Source organism: Stegodyphus dumicola, chromosome 7 (genome assembly GCF_044657685.1).
Source record: "Stegodyphus dumicola isolate Sdum_Otavi_A_Nest chromosome 7, ASM4465768v1".
Taxonomy (NCBI): Eukaryota; Metazoa; Arthropoda; class Arachnida; order Araneae; family Eresidae; genus Stegodyphus; species Stegodyphus dumicola.
In genome coordinates this window covers 197,515,153-197,537,832 of record NC_140774.1, presented here as the reverse complement: position 1 = coordinate 197,537,832, position 22,680 = coordinate 197,515,153, and the positions used below count along the sequence as shown (strand labels likewise).

General features: G+C 31.9%; 1 protein-coding gene and 1 long non-coding RNA gene across 7 annotated transcripts in view; one reads left to right on the top strand and one right to left on the bottom strand.

The window, feature by feature from the left end:
- Window positions 1-22,680, top strand: part of LOC118197654 (rap guanine nucleotide exchange factor 2-like) — a 303,724-nt gene that overhangs the window by 256,710 nt on the left and 24,334 nt on the right. For all 6 annotated transcript variants that reach the window (XM_085821204.1, XM_085821203.1, XM_085821202.1 and 3 more), the window contains 9 exons: window positions 5,892-6,068; window positions 6,967-7,066; window positions 9,594-9,721; window positions 9,840-9,923; window positions 10,007-10,081; window positions 18,236-18,307; window positions 18,421-18,570; window positions 18,695-18,803; window positions 21,978-22,085. In XM_085821204.1, the coding sequence (XP_085677330.1) occupies window positions 5,892-6,068; window positions 6,967-7,066; window positions 9,594-9,721; window positions 9,840-9,923; window positions 10,007-10,081; window positions 18,236-18,307; window positions 18,421-18,570; window positions 18,695-18,803; window positions 21,978-22,085 (1,003 nt within the window). The remainder of the gene's footprint in view (window positions 1-5,891; window positions 6,069-6,966; window positions 7,067-9,593; window positions 9,722-9,839; window positions 9,924-10,006; window positions 10,082-18,235; window positions 18,308-18,420; window positions 18,571-18,694; window positions 18,804-21,977; window positions 22,086-22,680) is intronic.
- The window catches only part of LOC118197655 (uncharacterized), a 60,414-nt gene continuing 56,527 nt past the window's right edge, over window positions 18,794-22,680 (bottom strand). The window contains exon 3 of the long non-coding RNA XR_004759636.2: window positions 18,794-21,217. This is a non-coding gene — a long non-coding RNA (uncharacterized LOC118197655). The remainder of the gene's footprint in view (window positions 21,218-22,680) is intronic.

The following is a 22,680-nucleotide window of genomic DNA, read 5'->3' as shown; positions in this document are numbered from 1 at the left end:
ATATGCTATCAGTATTATTTAATTTTACTTTAATTGTACACAAAAATAAGTTCATAAGTTTTGCATTTAGAATTTTTACCGTTTTACTAAAGTAAAGAAATTTATACAAGAATTACGCTTGAACAAAATGCGCAAAATGCAATGCAATAAAAATTATTGTTATCCTTGAATTATACTTTTTATGAAAACATATAGTGTTCAGGGTTAGTTTAGCAAATATATTTTATTTTTTTATTAAAAACAATTAAAAAAAGGTGAATTTTTAAGACTAGCAAAGGTATAAATTATTTGTGACCTCTATAATTTGCAGTTCGTGCCACCATTCTTGAGGTAAAAATTCTGTAACATTTCATTAACCATGCCTCTTGCTTAAAATACTTACTTAGGTGAATGTTTATAGCCCTAAACTAGTGCATAATGTTTAATTTAGAAGTAAAATATTCTTTAAGGTTTTGTTTTATTCATTTTCGAGAAATTTCAGCGCTTTTCCAATTTGGCCAATGTACACCAAACAGCACGATACATATCAAACAATGCTAAATTAACACAATAATTAATAGCACATATGAGATCTTTAAGAATCGAAAAATGAATTTTACTGATAAGTGAAAAAATGACTTATATATTGAACTTGTGGAGTAGTCGAGGAATTTTGTAATTCATAGTTTAAATAATTTTTGGGTACGTGTCAGTTAAACGTCACTGTCGGCTTAGTAACCTGTTGACTAAATGTCTTGACAGGTAAGTGTCCCGTAGCTCTAAACGTCCTGACAGCTAATTCTCTGTGTCGGCCAGATGTCCTGTCGGCTAAGTGTCCTTGTTGGCTAACTGTCTGTGTTGGCTAAATGTCCTGTCGGCTAAGTGTCCTTGTCGGCTAACTGTCCGTGTCGGCTAAATGACCTGTCGACTAAATGTCCTGTAGGCTAAGTGTCCGTGTCGGCTAACTGGTGTCGGTTAAGTGTCCCGTCGGCTAAGTGTCACGGACCCATGTAAAAGCTTGATATTAGTGCATGTTATTATATATGTATATTGCTGTACCAAAATTTTTCCCACAATAGTTCTGTAGCATACCAGCAGATAACGAGACAGAGTTGTGCTCGCACCTATAGTGGTCTCTTTGATAAGACAATCCATCTTAGAACACCATTGCATTAATATTGTAGAGATGTTTTTGTGATTACCTATGTATGGTAGTCTGTGGTTACATTATGGATAGAAAAAATGAGTAATGAGTCAATATGCAATTCTGAGCTAAAATCGGGCAAACAGCCATAGAGAGTTTGAACATGCTTGAATTATACATAATGTTTTAAGTTGCATGTGCTTCAAAGGTGGAAAAACATTCTTTTATGATAAAGGGCAGACCAGCTTTCCTTGTGCATCATCCCTGAAAAGTATTACCCATTTCAGGAAATTTTGTGTGCAAAATGTTGGAGGGCCACCAGTGACATTGCAGATATTATTGTCAATCTTAATGTCCTGAACATGTGACCTGTTGCTAACAAGTTGTCAATTCTTTGCTGATCCTTGAACTGAAGGAACATCATGGTGCAATATGCTGTGGTCTTTATTAGCATGTCACAGATTATCATAGGGTCATCACTGGTATCAAGTTTTGAGTCTGTAAGCCTAACGACTCTGTCACAAAGCAGTTGTTGCATTGGAAGAGCTTATCATTTCCATGATCTACAGTGCAATGAAGACTATGCTTATTGTGTTGTTCAACAGCTACCATGTTTATCACAAATACGTTTCTCAGGGCCAAAACTATCACAAAGTTTTACTGTAAATTTATGAGGCATTTTAGGGAGAACATTCAAATGTTTTAATTTAGGACATGCAAAAATTTGGATTCTCCACAATGGTACTGCACTCTATCACCAAGTATTTCTTGTTTGTGAGGTTCTCACCAACTATAACATGTTATCACTATATGTATACCATCTACTCCGTTCACTATATTCTCTTACTTAATTTTTCCTTTTCCTTAAAGTGAATGGACTATTTGGATTTCTAAACACATAGTGATTCTTTACATAGTAATCCTATCAGTAAACACTCTTTTATTGAGGTAAATTATATGTTTTTGTACTCAGCAGAATCTCCCCTGTATTTTAGACTTAAACTGAAAAAATGATTTTTTGAAGGCATTCACGCCCACTCCCTTTAACGCCTGAATAGTTTTTTTCCTTACATCATACAGGCAATGCTTTTTGTGCAGTGTGATTTGTCTATATGTGGTATGGGCTTCTTATTTCCAGAGTTATAGTTTTTGAGTATCCTGTTTCATTCATTTTTATTTTTCTCTTTCTGGATGTTTCCCCATACATCATACAGGCTTTGCTTTTGTGCACAGTGTGATTTGTCCATATGTAGTATGGGCTTCTTTTTTCCAAAGTCATAGTTTTTGATTATCCCATTTCATGTATTTTATTTTTCTGTTTCTGGATGGTGCTACCTCATGGTAAGAGCAAGTCTTCAAGGGATTTTTTTAACAACTGAATTTTTAGTGAAACACCCGCTTTCTTTTAAATATATTGTGTTGCACTTGCTAAATATTTCACTTAATAAAGTTTTATGATAAATTGTTCAACTTTCATAATTTTATTAAAACATATAAAATAGCGTTTTAACCCAAAAAAGATTTTGTCCAGAATGGGATATTAATCTCGAAACAGCCTTTTTGCATTGAATTACTTGAATGCGTTGTATCACTTTTCAAATTGTTGCCACCAAACATTATCACTCTCAATCATTATTAAAGAAATTAAATAATGAAGAATCTGCATGAAAGCATGTATGTTTCTTGCACTGTGAAAAAATAATGGTAAGAAGGGAGTTGTTCAGTTCTGAATAATGTAGTCCTCCACCCGAATATGGGCACATAGAAGCACAAATTTTAAATTTGTTTTACCATCTGTTTCATTTTGTGAGACCTTTATAACGAATTTTTGATCAACAAACTCAGCAATTTCAAAACGAGCCGTGGCAACATTCTACACAGTAAAACATCTGTAGTACGTGAGACTGTCTATTGGAAATTCTAAAGACATGCTGTTTTTTAATATTTTGTGATTTTTGCCACTAAATTGAGTTTTAAGTGTCGTAAGTGCCAAGAACGTGATATTTAATAAATAAAGTAAACACAAAAATGTTATTAATAAAACAACCCCCAAAAAAAAAGTTTTGTAAAGCTGCCTTAGGCAATAACTGAACATTCTTATGAATTGGGAAAAAACAGAAAAATGTATGCCAACACTTAATGCTGCATCAGGAATTCTAAACGTATACTGCTATGCTGCTTGTGAAATTTTTGTAATTTTGCTGTTGAATTGTATATGGTGTAAGCGTGAAGAAAACAATGCTTGAGAATAAAACTAAAAAGACAAAAAAAAGGGGGTTAGTAGTAGTGAGTATAACAGCAGACTGATAGATAGCAAGTGAGCTCAGTGAGAGTGTAAAAAGTCTTAACAAACCCTTTTGGGCGACCATTAATATCTGAAATATTTCAGATTTAAAAATATATATACAAGTTATCTTGCTCTAAATTTTGTGTATTTATTGAAAATGGAAAGTGAAAAAAGCAGGTTAGACTATTCAGAAAGTGAAATTGGTGACTGTGAAGGCTGAGACATAAATGTTGAAAAATTAACTGTGCAAATCTGGCAGCTTTTCAAATTTTTACACATAACTGGATAATGAAATTAATTCAGAAGATGTTTGAACATTTTGTGAGATTGGTGTGAAAAATCCTTCACTGAGAGTTCCATACATTCACATGGATGTGAAAGAAAATATAGATATTTTACAATTCTTAAAGAAATTTTTCATGAATGATCTTATAAATAATAATATTATGCTAGGAATTGATTGCTAGTGTCAGAAGTGCAATTACAGACTTTACGGCCTGTTTTAAAATAGAGTAAATTTTTTTTCCGAATTATAGATCATCAATTTAAATCTGGTAAGATGGCATGCAGAAATTATACAATTAAAAATATGAAACTGTAATTTATGAAATAAAGAGCAATTATGATCTAAAGGGTATTAAAATTTACAAGGAAAAAAAAGCTTAATATTTATTTGTTTACTTTATTAAAAATTTTTTTCAATGTAAGTTGTTTCGTTTTATGTGCTAACACTTTCTCTTTAATTCTATAAACAGACATAATTTCTTGTTCAGTTACAAAATTCCGCTGTTCAAGTTCTGTAATTGCTGTGATGGGAATACCGACTAACTTGTCAATCGAAATTTTTTCGTTTTCACTAACCTCTCTATCACTTTCTTCATGCCTTTATCCATTTTTTGCAGCAATTCCACTTTTTGTTTGATGAACATCGAAACATGCTTTCGCTTTGTAGATCCTTTGGCAGCTCCAGAATCGGAAACTCTTTTTGACATAATCAAAAGTTCAAGCTTATTTTTTATAAAATTGCTCTAACAGTCTGCAAAAAATAATAAGCAGTATCCAATTAGAAGATTAAGGAACAAACACAATCTGCAACATTAACTGAAATATATAATTAGATAATTTTAGCTTAGCTTATACCGTCCGTTAAACATTAAACGCGCATGCGTAAAGGTATTATACTCATACGTAAATGGTACGTATGCGCAGAAAGTTTGTAGCTTTGAGGTCCGGATTATAGATCATTCTGGATTAAAGACTTTGTATGAAATTGATTTATGATATTGTAGCTAGAAGTTTCTAGATATGTAATAAGTATGAAATATAAAACAAGTTTACTGCTACTTGTGTGCATGAAAAAAATACCAACATTGCAGGGGTAATTTATGTCAAATAAACTTACTTAGTAAAATTGAACGTTATAACAGTAGTCATAAGTTTTATTGTTTCATATATATCTTTATTTTTAACATACGAATGATTTTTTGCATGTAATTCAACAAAAAATGCAGTGTTTTCTCAAACCGTGTAGTATAAAGATAGACAGTTTTTAGATGGTTTACTGAAATTTATTGAGCTGAGAAATGTTTAAATAATTTTTTATCATGCTTGTTAAAATTCAAAACACATACTCTCTATTCCTGTAATCATTTTTTTTTTTCTAAAAACTAAGTGCCTTTCAAGTAATTTTTGCATCTGATTTTGATTTAATGTTTTCTTTTACATGCTTCCTCAGTTTACGTTACTGGTTGATATTAAGAAAGAATTGTACCTGTACATAGCTTTGCTCAAATGTGAAATTTAGTGTTATGTCCAAGATTAGCCTTTCCTAATTCAGAAACAAACAGTTATGCATATGCAAAAGAAACTGTATAATAATGAATGCGACAGGTGAATCTTTGTGGAAAACTGTTCTGTATTTCTCCACTAATAAAGAAATAAATTGCCTAATAAGCCACTGAAATAAAGTCTGTGATCAAAGTTAGTTTTCATGTACTATATGAGTGAACAAGCTGATTTCTGTGAAATTTTGCTAATTAGTTGCATTATATATTGCCAACAGGTTTTTGTTACAGTAATTTCAGAATCATTTGCATCATAGCAGTTTTATCTTTTTTACATATGTATACGTTATGTATATGTAAATTTTTATACATCCATATGTATAATCTGAAGAGTATTTATTTGAAAGATGATATAAATTATCTCTTATAAGTGTTTTAAGTTTTTTTAATGTAAAATGCTGCATAACTTGAAAATGTGCATTTCAAATCTACAGGTAGTCTTTGAGTTTCATCAGATTTATCGACATTTTTATATTTTTCTTCTCTGTATGATAATATTTCATGTAGCTGTAAAATTATCATTAAAAAAATCCTATTTTGTAACATATTTATCCTTGATTATCTTGTTTGCTTTCTATTTTAAATAATTCTGATAATTTCAGATATTTCGTTTTATGTAACATGATTATTCTTTTAGGAACTTTTAAGAGACAGCCAAGTGCATTTACTGCAACTTAATAGTGTGGAATTAGCAACACAACTTACTATAGAAGATTTTAGTATATTTCGACAGATTGAACCTACTGAATATATCGATGAACTGTTTGAAGTAAAATCAAAGTATGGTACTCCAATGTTGTCAAAATTTGTGGAGGTCAGTATTCTTCCAATTATTAATTTAAAATTTTTTATTAATTTGTTTCAGAAAATATGCTTATTATTTCATTTTTCATCTACTAGTATTTTATTTGGAATTATGGAGAAAAATGGCTGAACATAAGCTTGCTGATTAATCTATCACTTATTTGTCTGTATTTCTTTATCTTAAGAATTTTTTCTGTGCTCAGAGAATTTTGGTTTGTTAGTTTGTATCTTACCCCAAAGGGACAATTTGCCCAGAAGGGCAGTTAACTTCATTTCGGCACTTTGCGTTGGTTCATTATAAACAGTGCTTTATTTTTCAAATTGTTGCGACCAAATATTAAAGCCCTGCATTATATTTAAAGAAATTAAATAATGAATGTATGTATGTTTCTCGCACAGTGAAAAAACAACGGTACCTAGAGACATCAAATTTTAAATAGTGTAATCCTCCACTCGAATATGGGCATCTGGTAGCCCAAACTTGGAATTTGTTTTATTATCTATTTCATATTTTGTAAAACTTTAACGAATTTTTGATTAACAAACTCAATGATTACAAAGCAAGCAATGGCAACAATGTATTTAAAAAAAAAATTATCTCTGGTATGCAAGATTGTATCAAAAATTCTAAAGATATGCTCTTTTTAAATTATTTTGTGATAATACTGTTGAATTGAATTTTATGATTTAAGTGTGAAGAACATGATATTTAATAAATAAAGATAGCACACAAAATGTTTTAAAAAATGCCCCTTTGGGCATAATATAAAATCTGAAAGCTTTCAGGTTTTTATTTTTGTTATTTAATTTTTGTATTTATTTATTTTTAAAGTATTTTCTGATTTCAGTCAAAATAAAATATATAAATAAAAGTAATAAGCCTCATATATTAAAAACTTCTTTTTTAGTTGGTAAACAGAGAAATGTTTTGGGTTGTAACCGAAGTATGCTTTGAACACAATCTTTTAAGGAGAATGAGAATTATAAAGCAGTTCATCAAAGTGGCAAGTAAGTGTTATGTATCATCTTTCGATGTTGTGGAATCTGTGCATAATTAGCATTAATTTTAAGATACTGTATTTTAGAATAGTATATATTTGACTTAATCATTCTGTAAATCACTTGAATATAATGATTTCTGCTTGTGAATATACATACCCTGACATCTAAAAGGAATATTTATTTAAATTAGATGGAATGTGTTTAAAAATGAGATACCAAAGCAGCAAATTTATCTGACTTGCGAAAGGATACAGACAGCAAACCTGTGATATAATGCTTTTCAAGGCCAAAGCCCCCCTTCCATTTTGTCCCCTTTCATGTTAAGTCATGATGATGTTCGAACAATTAGCAATTTAAAGCATATGACTGTACCCTTTCATGTTAAGTCATGATGATGTTCGAACAATTAGCAATTTAAAGCATATGACTGTACCCTTTCATTTTCTTGTATTAACTGAGCAAGCTATTGTAGCATGAAAAAATAAAATCTTTTGTTTGATGTAGTCTTTGATGCTTATGGAATTGCGCTGATAGTTATAGCACTTGTATTGTGGAAGCAGACAAAATGAACTTGTTGTTTCCAATAGAAAATTAACTCCTAATTTAGTCATGTTGTAAGTACTAATAACAGTGTCCTTGGTTAATTTAAACTCATGATTAAAAAGACACAGGAAAGAGGAATAACTCATTAACAGAAAAATAAATTTTGCGATTTACTCGGACTTTTGAGTAGCTTGATATAAAGAGTGAGTTCATTTGATTACATAAATTAAATGAGTATTCAAAACAAAAACAGCACATGGTAAATAATGGATGAATAAATGTCATTAAAAATTTTTTAAAAAAACGTCAGAGTTTTAACAGTTTTTAATACTTTGTAAAAAAGTTAAAACTTCTTGTTTTTTTATTCTAACAATGCTTATATATTTCATATGCATCAGTGGCCAAGCAGTAAAACTGCTGAACACTGGAGCTTCAGCTTGGTTCAACTTCTTGTGAAAAGACAGGTTCCACAAAAGTTTCCTTATATGTTACTTGAATATGAGGCAGTTTTCTTAAAAAATTCTCTACTAAGGCACTCCTTTCCTGAGACAGATAGACTTCACATTCTTTACCATAATCCTACTTTTTACATTCAATATACCATTAAATTGTGTTCAGCTATAGATAAAAACAGCTCCCAAATACAATATCATCTCTTATCATTACTGTTATCTTATGCCTTTTTTTTTAATACATAAACAGTTTTGTTTTATGCTGATGATTTGTGATACTGATTTTAGCATTCCATACTAAACAAGTATAGTTTTTGTAGCTGGAATCTGATTAGTTGGGGCTTACTTGTTTGTATCTGAAATAGGACAATTTCTTTTTGTTCAAGTTTTTTGTCATATGTGAAGGTAATTTCTTTTGGAACATCAATTCAGCATTTTCATTCCTTCTTTTGGGTAACATTAAGCATAAAAGAACAGCAGATTTTTTTTTTTTTTTTTTTTTTTACTAATGCCTTACATTTTATGAAAGGAACTTCATGAAAATCTTAAAATTACCATTACTAATAGCAGTTTTTAGATCTGTCTATATTTTACAAAACTTTATTTCAATATATTCCCCCTTCTGTTGTTCTCTGCTATAGTAGTGATTTTGTTTTTTAAATTTTGGTAAAGTAATTTATTTGTATCACATTAAACTACAGTTTCAAAAGAATTATGGACTTATTAAAAAGGAAAACAAACAAATATTGAGCACGAATCATCTTTCCATTATCAATGCTGCAAATGCCATTGATCATTTATGAAGTTTGTTTTGAAAATGTGATTGTAACAGAAAAAAAAAATATGTTTTATTAGATGCTGACCTGATATTTATAAGATCATTCATTTTGAAATGAGATTGCTTTTGAATATTATGCATTATAGTTTTTTAAATACATTTTATGCTTTACACAAATTGGTTTTCTTTTGTGACAAATTAAAGCATTTGTAGAAGGTAGTATTAAAATTGCTAGAATATATATGCTGCTAGCTAAAAATTGCTAGAATATAGAGCAGAATATTGCTGGAACATAGCTAATATCTACTTCCCAAATAGTATTTTTAAGATTTGTTTTCTACTGTTTTGGCTAGTTTTTTAAAAGCTTAATAACATTATTTTAGATTTATGAGTTATTATGGATAGTGTGATATTGGAAAAAAGTTTAGAAACAGAATGAAATAGCAGTTTCAATGAAAGCAAATATTCTGATTATGTGGCATGATTGTGTGGCGAAGTTAAAACTAATTCATTGTGCAAGCATTTATGTAATGATTACACTATTTCTTTGTGCATACAAATTTAAATCCTATGAATTAAGAAATATTTTGCCTTTCTTACCAGTAGCACATCCCAAATGAATGACTACTGATCTGAGCTGTTATTTATTTTTGTAAGGGCAGTATTTTTAAGATGAAAAAACTGTTTACTACTCATTTATTTATCAAGTTAAATTACATTACATTGTTTAAAATTAATTCCCCTTGTTTAAATTCTTTAGGACAATGTAAAGAATGCAAAAACTTCAATTCAATGTTTGCTATCATAAGTGGTTTGGGACATGGTGCAGTTTCCAGACTTAGAACAACATGGGAGAAACTTCCTACAAAATACATGAAACTTTTTGAGGTCAGTAACTTATTTCATTTTAAGTGTTAATACTGAATTTAAACTTGATATTAAATCTCATTTTAAATATTATTATGGTGTTCTCCTCTGGGTAATATAATTCATGATATACTTTCAGGATTTACAAGATTTTATGGACCCATCTCGCAACATGTACAAATACAGAAATCTTATATCTTCGGAGCACATTCAACCTCCTATGGTATGTGCATATCTTCTGTATTTCTGAACATTTATTAAGTAAATTTTCATAAATTCTGATGCCAAGTTGTTTTTCACTTCTAGATACCATTTTATCCAGTTTTGAAGAAAGATCTTACTTTCATACATTTAGGAAATGACTCTTATATTGATGGGCTGGTGAGTTTTATTTTGTAAATGAATTAATTTCAAATAATTTTGATACAGTAAAAACCCAACTATCCAGCATTCAGCTAACCAAAATGCTTTCGAATTTTATAGGTGCTCCTCCCCAATCTAAAATTAAGCAAAAAAAGAGATTTGTAACTTAGTTATAAAGCACGAATAGGACTACCATTTGAATCAAATAAAAGTTGTTGCCAAATAGTGTGATTCATCTGCAGTAATAAATAAGTGTGATGTAATACTTTAGCTTTTTGTAAACCCAATTAATCCTCTATAAGTCAGCTAAATTTTTGTAAAAACTATCTAAGTTAACTACTGTTCATCTGTTTTTCAATTGCATTTTGAATAAATGATTAAAATTTGGGATTTATCTTCACCGAAACAACATGCATAGAATATTTTCAAATTTACGGGATCCCGTGACTAAAAGTTATAATGGATAAACACTAGCTGCACAGTATTGAAAAATTATGACAAGCTATTTAATTTTTTATAAGTTATATCCATAACTTGTATATGTTTATTTTCTAAAAAGCGATCTGTCCTTTCAAACTTCTGCTGGAATGACTGGTGCAAGTTTGGCAAGATCTTCGCCAATTTTCATGATCAATGGAATTTCAAGTGAATATGGTGTTTTACTTTGGTGTTTATGTCTGAAATACTCTTATTTTTCGAAATCTCACATAATTTATATTTAGGCATTTGATTTTTAAGTTAATAACAAATAAAATAACTCTTTTTATAATTGTAGGCCGAAATTTTTTTTTTCCCATTCATTTGGCTTTTCTACTGTGTACTGAATTTTTTTATATCAATTATCTTGAACTTTCACATATCCAAAATTCAGCATTTTCTGAGCTTTCTGGATAGTTGAGCTTTTACTGTACATCATATTTTACACCACTAAATATATTGTTTTGAGGAAATGTATGTTCCTTGAAAAGGCAGATAACTGAGTTTTTGATGAAATTCTTAAAAATACTGAATTGTCAGATTTGGGGGGGGGGATTGCTCAAGTGTTGATAAACGTGTCCTATATTAATGACATGATTAGAAACCATATTAAATGTTTGTGTCATCAGCATATAGACACATGTTAAATTACATTCTTTAAAGGCAGTTTTCTTACTGTTATATTAATTATTGCTTTAAACTATTTCAATTATTTGAACTCAGAAGAGTAATTGACAAAATGTGTGCAAAATGTTTAGTGTTCATCTATCATATTTTACTTATATAAACTTTCCTCCTTTCTAACTTAAAAAAATGATAGAGTTATACAGTGGTAATTGTATATAAAATACAATTTATCATTCTCCGTGGGAATGCAAGGGAAAAAAAAATGAAGGTGGGAAAATGTTTAAATTGGCGAATAGTTATAAAAGTCACATAAATAACATTTATTACTTTCAACAAAAAGTCATATTTTGTTTTGTAATAGAATTCTGCCTCAACCAATAATACAGGTTTTCAAGACCAAATATTTTTGCAGCTTGTGTCATTTTTAATGTGCTCATAGAAAAATGCTCCATAAAGTTTTGTCTTGTTGAAGTTTTCTTCTGTTTATTTTTACCTTCTTTGTCATCTTCCTCCACACTCCTTGTAGACCGAAACTGAAAATTAGTCTTTAAACCTATGAAAACTATTACCAGTAAATTTATCAAATGGAAATAAACTTACTGCAAAAGTCGGAAATGATGTTGCTAATGCAGACATAAAAACTGAGGGCCATAAGTGTTACTGCATTACTCTGTGTGTTCCCAGATTTATTTTTGAAAGAGAAGTTAATGTAAGTAACTTCGTTTCGAAAGATCCATGTGAGAAATATTGTAGCTGAGACATGGTTCACAAATGATAAATGGGCTAAAATTATAGTTAACTATATTGGATGTGGAACATGTAGGAAAAATAATCTGTTTTGGGAATGATAGATTGCAGTTTCTATTTTATACTATTTCTAAGAGAAGGAAAAAGACTGCAGAGATACTAAACTGTTCCAACTATTTTGCACTTTCGGGAGAAGGAAAGATGTTCATTCCTGTGGAATACAAAAATAACTTATTCTCCCATCTTTATCAACACTCTCAGAAGATTGAATTTTCGGGGGGACAGTCTGTATACTATCTGTGTTCATTTCCCTTTTTATATGCATGAGAAAGTTCAAGAAATGGTCCTGATATGCACATACACAGCATAGAAATTTGAGAATTTTCAGAAAATGGTCATTCTTAGGGATATGTCCACTTTCTTAATTAAGAGATTTAATACTGAAACTGCCAACTACGTTGTAACTTGCATGTCATGCCATGTCTAGGACCACTACAAGACAACTAGTACTGCTGTTAGTTGTCTTCTTCCTGCGGCAGCTTCTCTATTCATAGAATATCAGTATATCTAAAAAGACTAAATTTTGAGAAAAAGCAAACAAATCACAGCTAGCTTACACAAATCGAAAATTTATTAACCCGGCAGCACGCGCATCCTAATAGTAACGTGAGAACGCGCATTGGGTCGAGTAGGCCTGTGTGCACTTTTCTTTAATTCATGCGACTTATTATTGAACCAGTAATATATTTTTTATACTGTGACTCATAAAAATCAAGAGAAGTTATATATTTGAAAACAATGAATAAATATCTATAAAAATAAATCTTTACATCTTTACATTATCTTAACACTTACATTAAATCTTTACATAGCATATAACATTGAATAAGATAACAGAATAAGGTAAGATAGACTAGAAGAGAAACACGCTAATGTGACAATCAAAATCGTAAAAAACAACCTTATATTTAGCGTAGGTATAATGAAACACTCAATCGATTTCGAGGGCAGCTAAAGGTCCCTCCTCATCAGGAGAAAGAGATACATAGAAAGAAGAAAATAGGAATCACAGAAACACGTGGTGCTTATCAGCACTGCACGTGGTTATAACTAGATTTTTAATCAGAGTTGCACTGGCTGCCTACTTTTACTGAGCCAGGCTGTCTGATCAAGCATAAAGAAATATTAGCGAAGTTAAAATAGGGAGCGAGGGGCAAATACATATTACGCTCAAAATCTGAACTTCAAATAATGGAAAGCAACCACTGAACGGATTTTTATACCCTCTGGTAGTACCAAGTGCGAGGAGGTAACGCCATCTATCGGCAAAAATAATTGAATTAAGACAGTAGAATTTTAAAGGCATTAGGAAGGACTGGATTGGACTTCAAATCATTAACTAAACTTTCTAAATCTTTGTGAATGTGAAAAGCCTCAAGAAAATCCAATTCGCCTATGGAAGAAGCCTTTTGGATGATTTTTGCAGACCCAAAATCAAAATTATGGTTAAAAGTCCAGCTATGATACGCTATTGAAGACTTGTTAATTTCCCCTTTTTTGACATAAGATTCATGTTCCTTGATACGAAACTTCAACGCTCTTTTTGTTTGGCCAATATATCTTAAACCACACTGACATGATATACTATAAATTCCCCAAGAATTCAAGACAGAAACGCAATCTTTTAGAATCGAAGGGTGAATTTTATTAATAGGGGAGAAACCGACTTGAAAATTGAATTTCTGGAGAATCCGTGCAATTTTATAGCTAACAGAAGGATAAAATGGAAGCACGACAAGGTCATTGATATTATTTCTAACAGTAGAATGTCTTCTTTGATGGGAATCTGAAAATTTTTTGACGGCTTTATCAATAATCACGGGAGAAAATCCACGGTCAATCGCAACTGCTCTCAAATAATTAAGTTCATTGGTAAGCAAAGATTCAGAGGAACAAACTTTTAGCGCGCAAAAAACATAATAGTAAAAAAAAGCCATTTTTTGCTTAACAGGGTGGCATGACTTGGCATGGGGTGGTAAACAAACTGCAAAGGGTTTACGGTACACAGTGGTGCTAAAATCGGTTTCATTGCGGAGTATAAGAATATCGAGGAAGGGGGGGGAATTGTTGGATTCAATTTCAAGAGTGAATTGGATGGCTGGATCAATTGAATTCATAATAGATAGAATCTCGGATAAATCCTCTTTATAACCGTCAAAAAGTGCGAAAGAAAATCCAATTCGCCTATGGAAGAAGCCTTTTGGATGATTTTTGCAGACCCAAAATCAAAATTATGGTTAAAAGTCCAGCTATGATACGCTATTGAAGATTTGTTAATTTCCCCTTTTTTGACATAAGATTCATGTTCCTTTCAGATTCCCATATAAGGGACACACGCAAACGTTTATCTAAAATTGAATTTGAATTATATTACCTCCATTTAAAAATTGCTAATTCCACGGAAAATTTTTCCTCATTTGAACATACATCCTGGTCTAGAACCGATACCGTTTGTCAACGGCATAAAAATGTGCTCATTTCTAAATTCCAAAAACTCACACACCAGTCGGATAGTCCCAATTATCTAGCTGATCTTCCCACTGTAAACGTTAACTCCATCGTTAATATCTCCAATAGGAATCTTTCGGAGGATCAGTTAAAAGTATTAAAATATAATTTCAACTTTTCAAAGACATCTAAACCTTCAATTCCTCAAATCATCGCCCCTATAGAGAAAGCCTTTAAATTCTCCAAAATTTTGGAAACGCAGAAGCATACAATCCGCCACCTAATTACTCATAACGTTAATTTTAACAATAAATCTTTGGGTTCTAATCTTAGCAAAAAGGAAAATGAGATCTTACGTGAAATTCATTCTGATACTAATATCATTATCTCTAAAGCTGATAAGGGTGGACAGATCGTTATTATGGACAAACACACATATATTACTGGAGTCTCTAAATTGATAAATGAAGGCCCATACTGCTCGATCCCTAAAGATCCTTCAACTTCGGACATCATGAAAGTAAAAAGTGCTATTAAATCTTCCCACATTCTGCCAACTCAGTTGAAGAAATCACTTATTCCGCCTATTACTAATTGCGCTAGACTTTATGCTCTTCCAAAAGTCCACAAAACCGGTATTCCTTTTCGACCAATTGTTTCCAACATAGGTATTGCTTCATATCCTTTGGCCAAATATTTAGTTTCCAGATTTTCTCCTCTACTTGATAACAATATTCACACTGTAAAAAATTCTGTTGAAGTCATTGATAAACTTAAAAATATTTCCCCACTTCGTTCCATTATGGTTTCATTTGATGTCAAATCATTGTTTACTAATGTTCCGGTCGAAGGAGCACTAAATTGTCTTGAAACTAGGCTTCGGGAATTTCACTTCACACATACTGAAATTAATGAGTTGGTTTCGCTTACTAAAGTTTCTCTAAGTCAAACCCACTTTGTTTTCCAAAATGCATATTTTCGTCAAGTTGAAGGATTGGCTATGGGTAATCCTCTCAGTCCGGTACTTGCTGACATTTATATGCACTATTTTGAGATGAAATTATTTGATAAATTATCTTTTTGTCTTTGGATTCGGTATGTTTACGACACTTTCGCACTTTTTGACGGTTATAAAGAGGATTTATCCGAGATTCTATCTATTATGAATTCAATTGATCCAGCCATCCAATTCACTCTTGAAATTGAATCCAACAATTCCCCCCCCTTCCTCGATATTCTTATACTCCGCAATGAAACCGATTTTAGCACCACTGTGTACCGTAAACCCTTTGCAGTTTGTTTACCACCCCATGCCAAGTCATGCCACCCTGTTAAGCAAAAAATGGCTTTTTTTTACTATTATGTTTTTTGCGCGCTAAAAGTTTGTTCCTCTGAATCTTTGCTTACCAATGAACTTAATTATTTGAGAGCAGTTGCGATTGACCGTGGATTTTCTCCCGTGATTATTGATAAAGCCGTCAAAAAATTTTCAGATTCCCATCAAAGAAGACATTCTACTGTTAGAAATAATATCAATGACCTTGTCGTGCTTCCATTTTATCCTTCTGTTAGCTATAAAATTGCACGGATTCTCCAGAAATTCAATTTTCAAGTCGGTTTCTCCCCTATTAATAAAATTCACCCTTCGATTCTAAAAGATTGCGTTTCTGTCTTGAATTCTTGGGGAATTTATAGTATATCATGTCAGTGTGGTTTAAGATATATTGGCCAAACAAAAAGAGCGTTGAAGTTTCGTATCAAGGAACATGAATCTTATGTCAAAAAAGGGGAAATTAACAAGTCTTCAATAGCGTATCATAGCTGGACTTTTAACCATAATTTTGATTTTGGGTCTGCAAAAATCATCCAAAAGGCTTCTTCCATAGGCGAATTGGATTTTCTTGAGGCTTTTCACATTCACAAAGATTTAGAAAGTTTAGTTAATGATTTGAAGTCCAATCCAGTCCTTCCTAATGCCTTTAAAATTCTACTGTCTTAATTCAATTATTTTTGCCGATAGATGGCGTTACCTCCTCGCACTTGGTACTACCAGAGGGTATAAAAATCCGTTCAGTGGTTGCTTTACATTATTTGAAGTTCAGATTTTGAGCGTAATATGTATTTGCCCCTCGCTCCCTATTTTAACTTCGCTAATATTTCTTTATGCTTGATCAGACAGCCTGGCTCAGTAAAAGTAGGCGGCCAGTGCAACTCTGATTAAAAATCTAGTTATAACCACGTGCAGTGCTGATAAGCACCACGTGTTTCTGTGATTCCTATTTTCTTCTTTCTATGTATCTCTTTCTCCTGATGAGGAGGGACCTTTAGCTGCCCTCGAAATCGATTGAGTGTTTCATTATACCTACGCTAAATATAAGGTTGTTTTTTACAATTTTGATTAAGGTAAGATAATTGGATATAGTTGAAGAAGGTAACTAAATTAATGCATTTAAACTTTTAATATTGAAAAAATACTTACATAAGACGGTAGAAACTTAACGCTGGTATATATTTATTGACACATATTTACACACTATGGAGCTATGCTCACCGCAATCATTTTTTTCATGCAAGATCTTTCAAAAAGCTTTACGGTACTTTTCTTCAGGTTTATTGGTTAACAATAACAGAACATGAGCATTGATAGCAGCTGTATTTAACATACTAAAAAATACAACCATCGGCCATCTGTTGCTAATCCTAGCTTAATTTATATTTAGGCATTTGATTTTTAAGGTAATAACAAATAAAATAACTCTTTTTATAATTTTAGGCCGAAATTTTTTTTTTCCATTCATTTGGCTTTTCTACTGTGTACTGAATTTTTTATAAGAATATAAAGCCGACATTCTGTCCACTATTACATCCACTGCAACTTTCGTCACGTTATAAAAAGTAATAATTTCAGGTTTTTTTGGCATCAGCAGATGAAGGATTTATAGCATCATCATTATGCATAGTTGGTAATAAAAGCACAAATTTATTCTTTTTTGGAGTATATGACACTAAAGTCATATGTTTCTGAAATTCGAAGAGAGTTGAATGCAATTCTCGTTTTCTGGAGCAAGTGAATTCCTTCAGTATTTCTCTTTTATGTTTTCTTATTGTTCCAACAAGAGTAATTTTTTTACCTAGAAGGTCTTTAGCTAGACCAACACTTGTATACCGGTTGTCAACAATGAAGTTTCTTCCTATGTTGATAATAGCTGTGACAAGTCTCATAACAACTTTGTCCACGCTGTTTTCCAGTCTGTAGGGATCTTCAGGTTGCATCTTTGCATATATTTCCAAATTCCAGGTATAAAAGGTCCGTGAATCAACTAGAGCAAACATTTTTAATCCCATACTTTGCAGGCTTACTGGGAATATATTGCCTGAAAGGACATCTGCCTCTAAAAGGTTCTAATTTTTCATCGATGGTGACGTACTCACCATGCCTGTATTCCGGATAACGGACATCCAGATTAGAGACTTTGTACTGTACTACAAATGTTCATTATATTTTATTATTTCTGGTTCTGAATTTTGAATAAGTTATGTTTTTCCTGTCTTTAAACTTTCGTTCATTTTACATTAAAAAAAAAATATTTTCATTTGTGGCATCCAACTCTATCTGTATAAATGCTGGATTTCTCCATCTCTGTTACAATCAGCCACTTGATGTAGAGTGTGTATGTACTTAATTTTCATGATGTGTTTGAATTATTTATTGAATAGCACTGCAATTAAGCTTAATACCTTATTTATTTATTTATTTATGCCGGTAATTTTTTTGCATTTCTTTATATTTAATGGGAATTTATTTATATACAGGTTAATTTCGAAAAACTGAGAATGGTTGCTAAAGAAATTCGAACAGTTCTAAGCATGTGCTCTGCACCATATGTAAGTATACTCTATTAATATTCATTGCTGTAAAATTTGATGTAAAGCATATAATATTATTTTCAATTTATTTCTCGATTGCATTTCTTTTAATGTGTGTATTATACTTTTAGGATTTATTTAATATGCTTGAAAGTGGCGGAGCTCACCCAACTGCTGCTATGGCATCACTCAACAGCTTTGCTACTACTACTAATGCTGCTACTGTAAAGCGAAGAAAGAAAAGTTCAGCTCAACCAAACCCCAAGAAAATGTTTGAAGAAGTAAATAGCATTAAGTCAAATTATTTATAAGGGGGCTGAAAATGGGTCATTAATCTTAAAATAAATAGATAATAGGAAATTTATGATGATTTATGCTGAAGATTTTTTTCCTTTTCATTTTTAGGCACAAATGGTTAGGAGAGTAAAAGCATATCTTTCCAATCTAAAAGTAGTTACAGATGAAGATCAGCTACATGCTATGTCAGTAGAGTGTGAACCACTAATTACATCAGGTACTATATATTTATTTTTCATACATAAAATTATCAAAAGGGCACACTTTGAAATATTTGGATATATTGATCAAAAACAAATTTTATGTTATTCGACATGTAGATAAATATTATATGTTAAGGTATTATTTTCGGAATTATTGAAATAAACGTGGTTTTTGACAACTTTTTACTCCTAAGTATTTCATATTAACATTATATTTTTTAATTTATATTTCCTATGAATTGCTCTGATTTTATAAAATCTCAAATTTGGTATGTTATGAACTATTGCCCTTTTCCCTTTACTACTTTGTGCTAAATGAATAAAGATGAACTTTATTCTTATTTTTTTTAACCTTGAAATCTTTATGGTAGATCATAAAATTTTATATGAGAATCATGACTATGCTATTACCTAGCAATGGAAAAAAATGTTAGTTTTCTCTAAGAAAACGTTTTACCACTTTAACATTAATTGCACATTTTTTGTCATGTATAAAAGTGTGTTCTTCATTTGAAAGCCAGTTTTAAAATGCAGGCATTATTCTCATGTCAGGGATTTTCAAATAATGATCATGATTGATGATTTGCTACTTTTCCGTTTCGCTGGCACAAATATCGGCAAGCAGGCTTTATTTGCGACAACATCCTGATTCACTGTTTCATACCACGTGACCCCAAGTGATCTCATCTCACGTAAACTATGCTACAAAAATCTAATTCTCTCAGTAATTACCTACATTAATTTCAAGTTAAATCTTAATTTGGAGTCAAGTTTAAATGCAAGAATTATTTCAATTCGTACGAATACCTTATTCAGAAATTATGTAAAACTGCAGTGCTTTATTTCGTTAGTGCATTCTCATTGGAACTGATGAATTTAACCCTTGATTTTGCCTTTTCTATATTTTTGCCGTCGGGTGAGAAGTGTGATTGCATCCTAATTGACTTAATTACTGCGAATGGCCTTAGGGCATAAAATTGAACTATCTGGTAAAAATTCTATGTAATTGTATGCCAGTATTGAAAGAAACAATCAATCTGATAAGTAATGGCTGCGACTTGTTTTGAAAATGAGGCATAAAAGGTTACCAGTGAGGATATTCTGTTTGGCATCGGTTGTACTATGTTTGGCGACTTTATGGCTTGTGCCGGCAAAATGGAAAAGTGCCGAATTTTTCAGAAGATTCGAAAACCCATAGCTAAATATTTACTCCATCCTAGGTAATGTGAATTATAATGCCTGATGAACACAGCTTTTCTTGTAATTTTTCCCAGGCTGGGTATGATGCAATTCTGTAAACATATTGGCGTACCTCTCACCCGTCACGGTAGCACTTACAAAACCAGAATCACGCATTTCCTCGGAAAAAAAAAAAAGGCCTGATAACAGTAGATGTGGTAAATCCAACCCATACCGTGACTTTCTCGTCGTGCAGTGGAGTTTCCACGACTGTTCTAGTATTTTTGGTAGCCCAAATTCTGCAGTTGTGGGCGTTGACAGACCCTCGGAGCGTGAAATGAGCTTCATCAGTCCACAACACGTTACTCAACCAATCGTCATCTTCTGCCATCTTTTGAAATGCCCACACCGCAAATGCCATCCGCTTCACTAAATCACCAGGTAACAGTTCATGATGCCGATGGATTTTGTAAGGATAGCATCGGAGGGTACGGCTAAGTGCCAACCAAACAGTAGTGTATGGAATGCCGGTGCAACGTGCGACTGCACGAGCGCTGGCTTCCCCGTGCATAGACGAACCCGCTACAGTCTCCATTCCTTCCTGAACCGTCTCAGCAGCATTACACCTTGTGCTCAGGCGGTCACTACGGAGTCTATCTTGTAAACAACCCGTGGCCTCGAACTTCGAAATGATTCTTACCACACCTGCATTTGTCAACGGACCTTTATTCGTTTGAATCCCCTTCCTATGGCGATAGGATCATAACACTGAACTAGCACATTCCCCATTCTGATAATACAGCTTCACTAAAAGCGCCTTTTCAGGTAACGTCAACATGCTGCGACTGCTGGTGCATCTGATTCTCTCTCATTACAGCTCCTTTTATACAAGATTTGCATGCGCAGTCACTGACGTTTTGCTGTCCAGGGCCATATCTGTTGGACATTTTTTTAACTTTTTTTTTTTGGTTCTAATAAAACCTCATGTCATTTTAAATATGTGTGTCAATTTTTACCTCTCTATCTACATTATTCCGTGATTTATTAAGTTTTCAAATTTATACTGTGTCAATTTTTACCTCTCTACATTATTCCGTGATTTATTAAGTTTTCAAATTTATACTAACTTTTTTATCACCCGGTATATTATACATAAAATACAAATATTAGTTTTATTTGTGCTTGTTACTGGTAGTTTAACCTTGCTCTGTCATAAAATTTACACGATATTCTTCCCAGATAACACAACCTGGAAGAGAATGAGAAAAAAAACTAATTTAGAAACTATAAATAAAAATTAAGACAATAAGTTGGTACATTTTATCACTAATATAGCTATTATATTTTATGCATGAATAAAATGTTTGCTACATCAAAAACCACATTATAAGATAAATGTTTTTTGACAGATCTGTGTGCATTAATTTAAAATTTAAATGCTGACATAATAAAAACAGCAGTCATTTTTTAAACTGATATTACATTCTTTCAGGAATTACTTCAGACATAGTACAGTACAAAGTCCATAATCCGCACCACAAAGCCACAAACTTACGCATGCGCGTTTCCGATAGTGAAGAAAGTGACAGAGAAATTATTGAAAACGAAAAAATTTCGATTGGCAAGTTAGTCGGTATTCTCGACATGGCAATTACAGGACTTGAATATTGGAACTTTGTAACTGAACAAGAAATTATGTCTGTTTATAGAATTAAAGAGAAAGTATTAGCACAAAAAACGAAGCAACTTAATATTAAGCTTTTTTTTGTAAATTTTGATACCTCATAATTGCTCTTTATTTCATAAATTACAGTTTCATATTTTTAATTGTATAACCATTTTACCAGATTTAAATTGATGATCTATAATCTGGAAAAAACCCTGATCCGGAATCGCCGACGTCCTGACGAGTCCGGATTACAGACCTTGTACTGTATATGATATAGTAATTTAAAAAATTTTGTCTTTTTATTTTGTTCGTGATTAATTGCACGTTGTTTTATTTATAGGTGTGAGTACATTGCAAGTCAGGAAACGACAGCCATCCCCAACACTTTCTGCAGCAAGTAGCAACAGCAGTTCCTCAGATTTTAAGAAGTGTAACAGTTCTAAATTTGGTAAGAGCAGTTTACTAATACTGAAATTTGCTATTATGTTTATGTAAATAAAGTTTTTTTAATATATATTTAGCTTCATTATTTTTATATTTAACCCTGCATTCATAAATGCAATTCATGCATTTTATGAGAATGCTTATCTGTGTGTGGATATCATTCTCATAAAATGCTTGCAATATTCCTTTACCCTTGTGAACAGATGCAGTGTTCTTTATATATACCTTTGGCATCTCGTGATGAATTTCAGTACTGCCTACTTTCTAATATTACAAAAATGCACTATATGTTATTATTTTTTTTAATGCTTCTATGTCTAATCATTGTGCTCATCTGAAGTCGAATGACTTCATGGACAGTCCACATGGTTTGTTAATCACTTTCTGCTTATGTACATCATTATGTCCTCGCATATTTTCCCCTCTTATTGAGTAGTTTGATAGAAACAGTAGTTTATTCGTAATACTTTGTTATTTTCTTACTGTACTCGTAAAACTAAAAGTATTTATGAATTTAACTATTGGTAACTATCAAGCTGTGGGGGGGGGGGACTTAAGGGAAAAATACGTGGGGGAATACTTAATTTCTTTGATGTTCT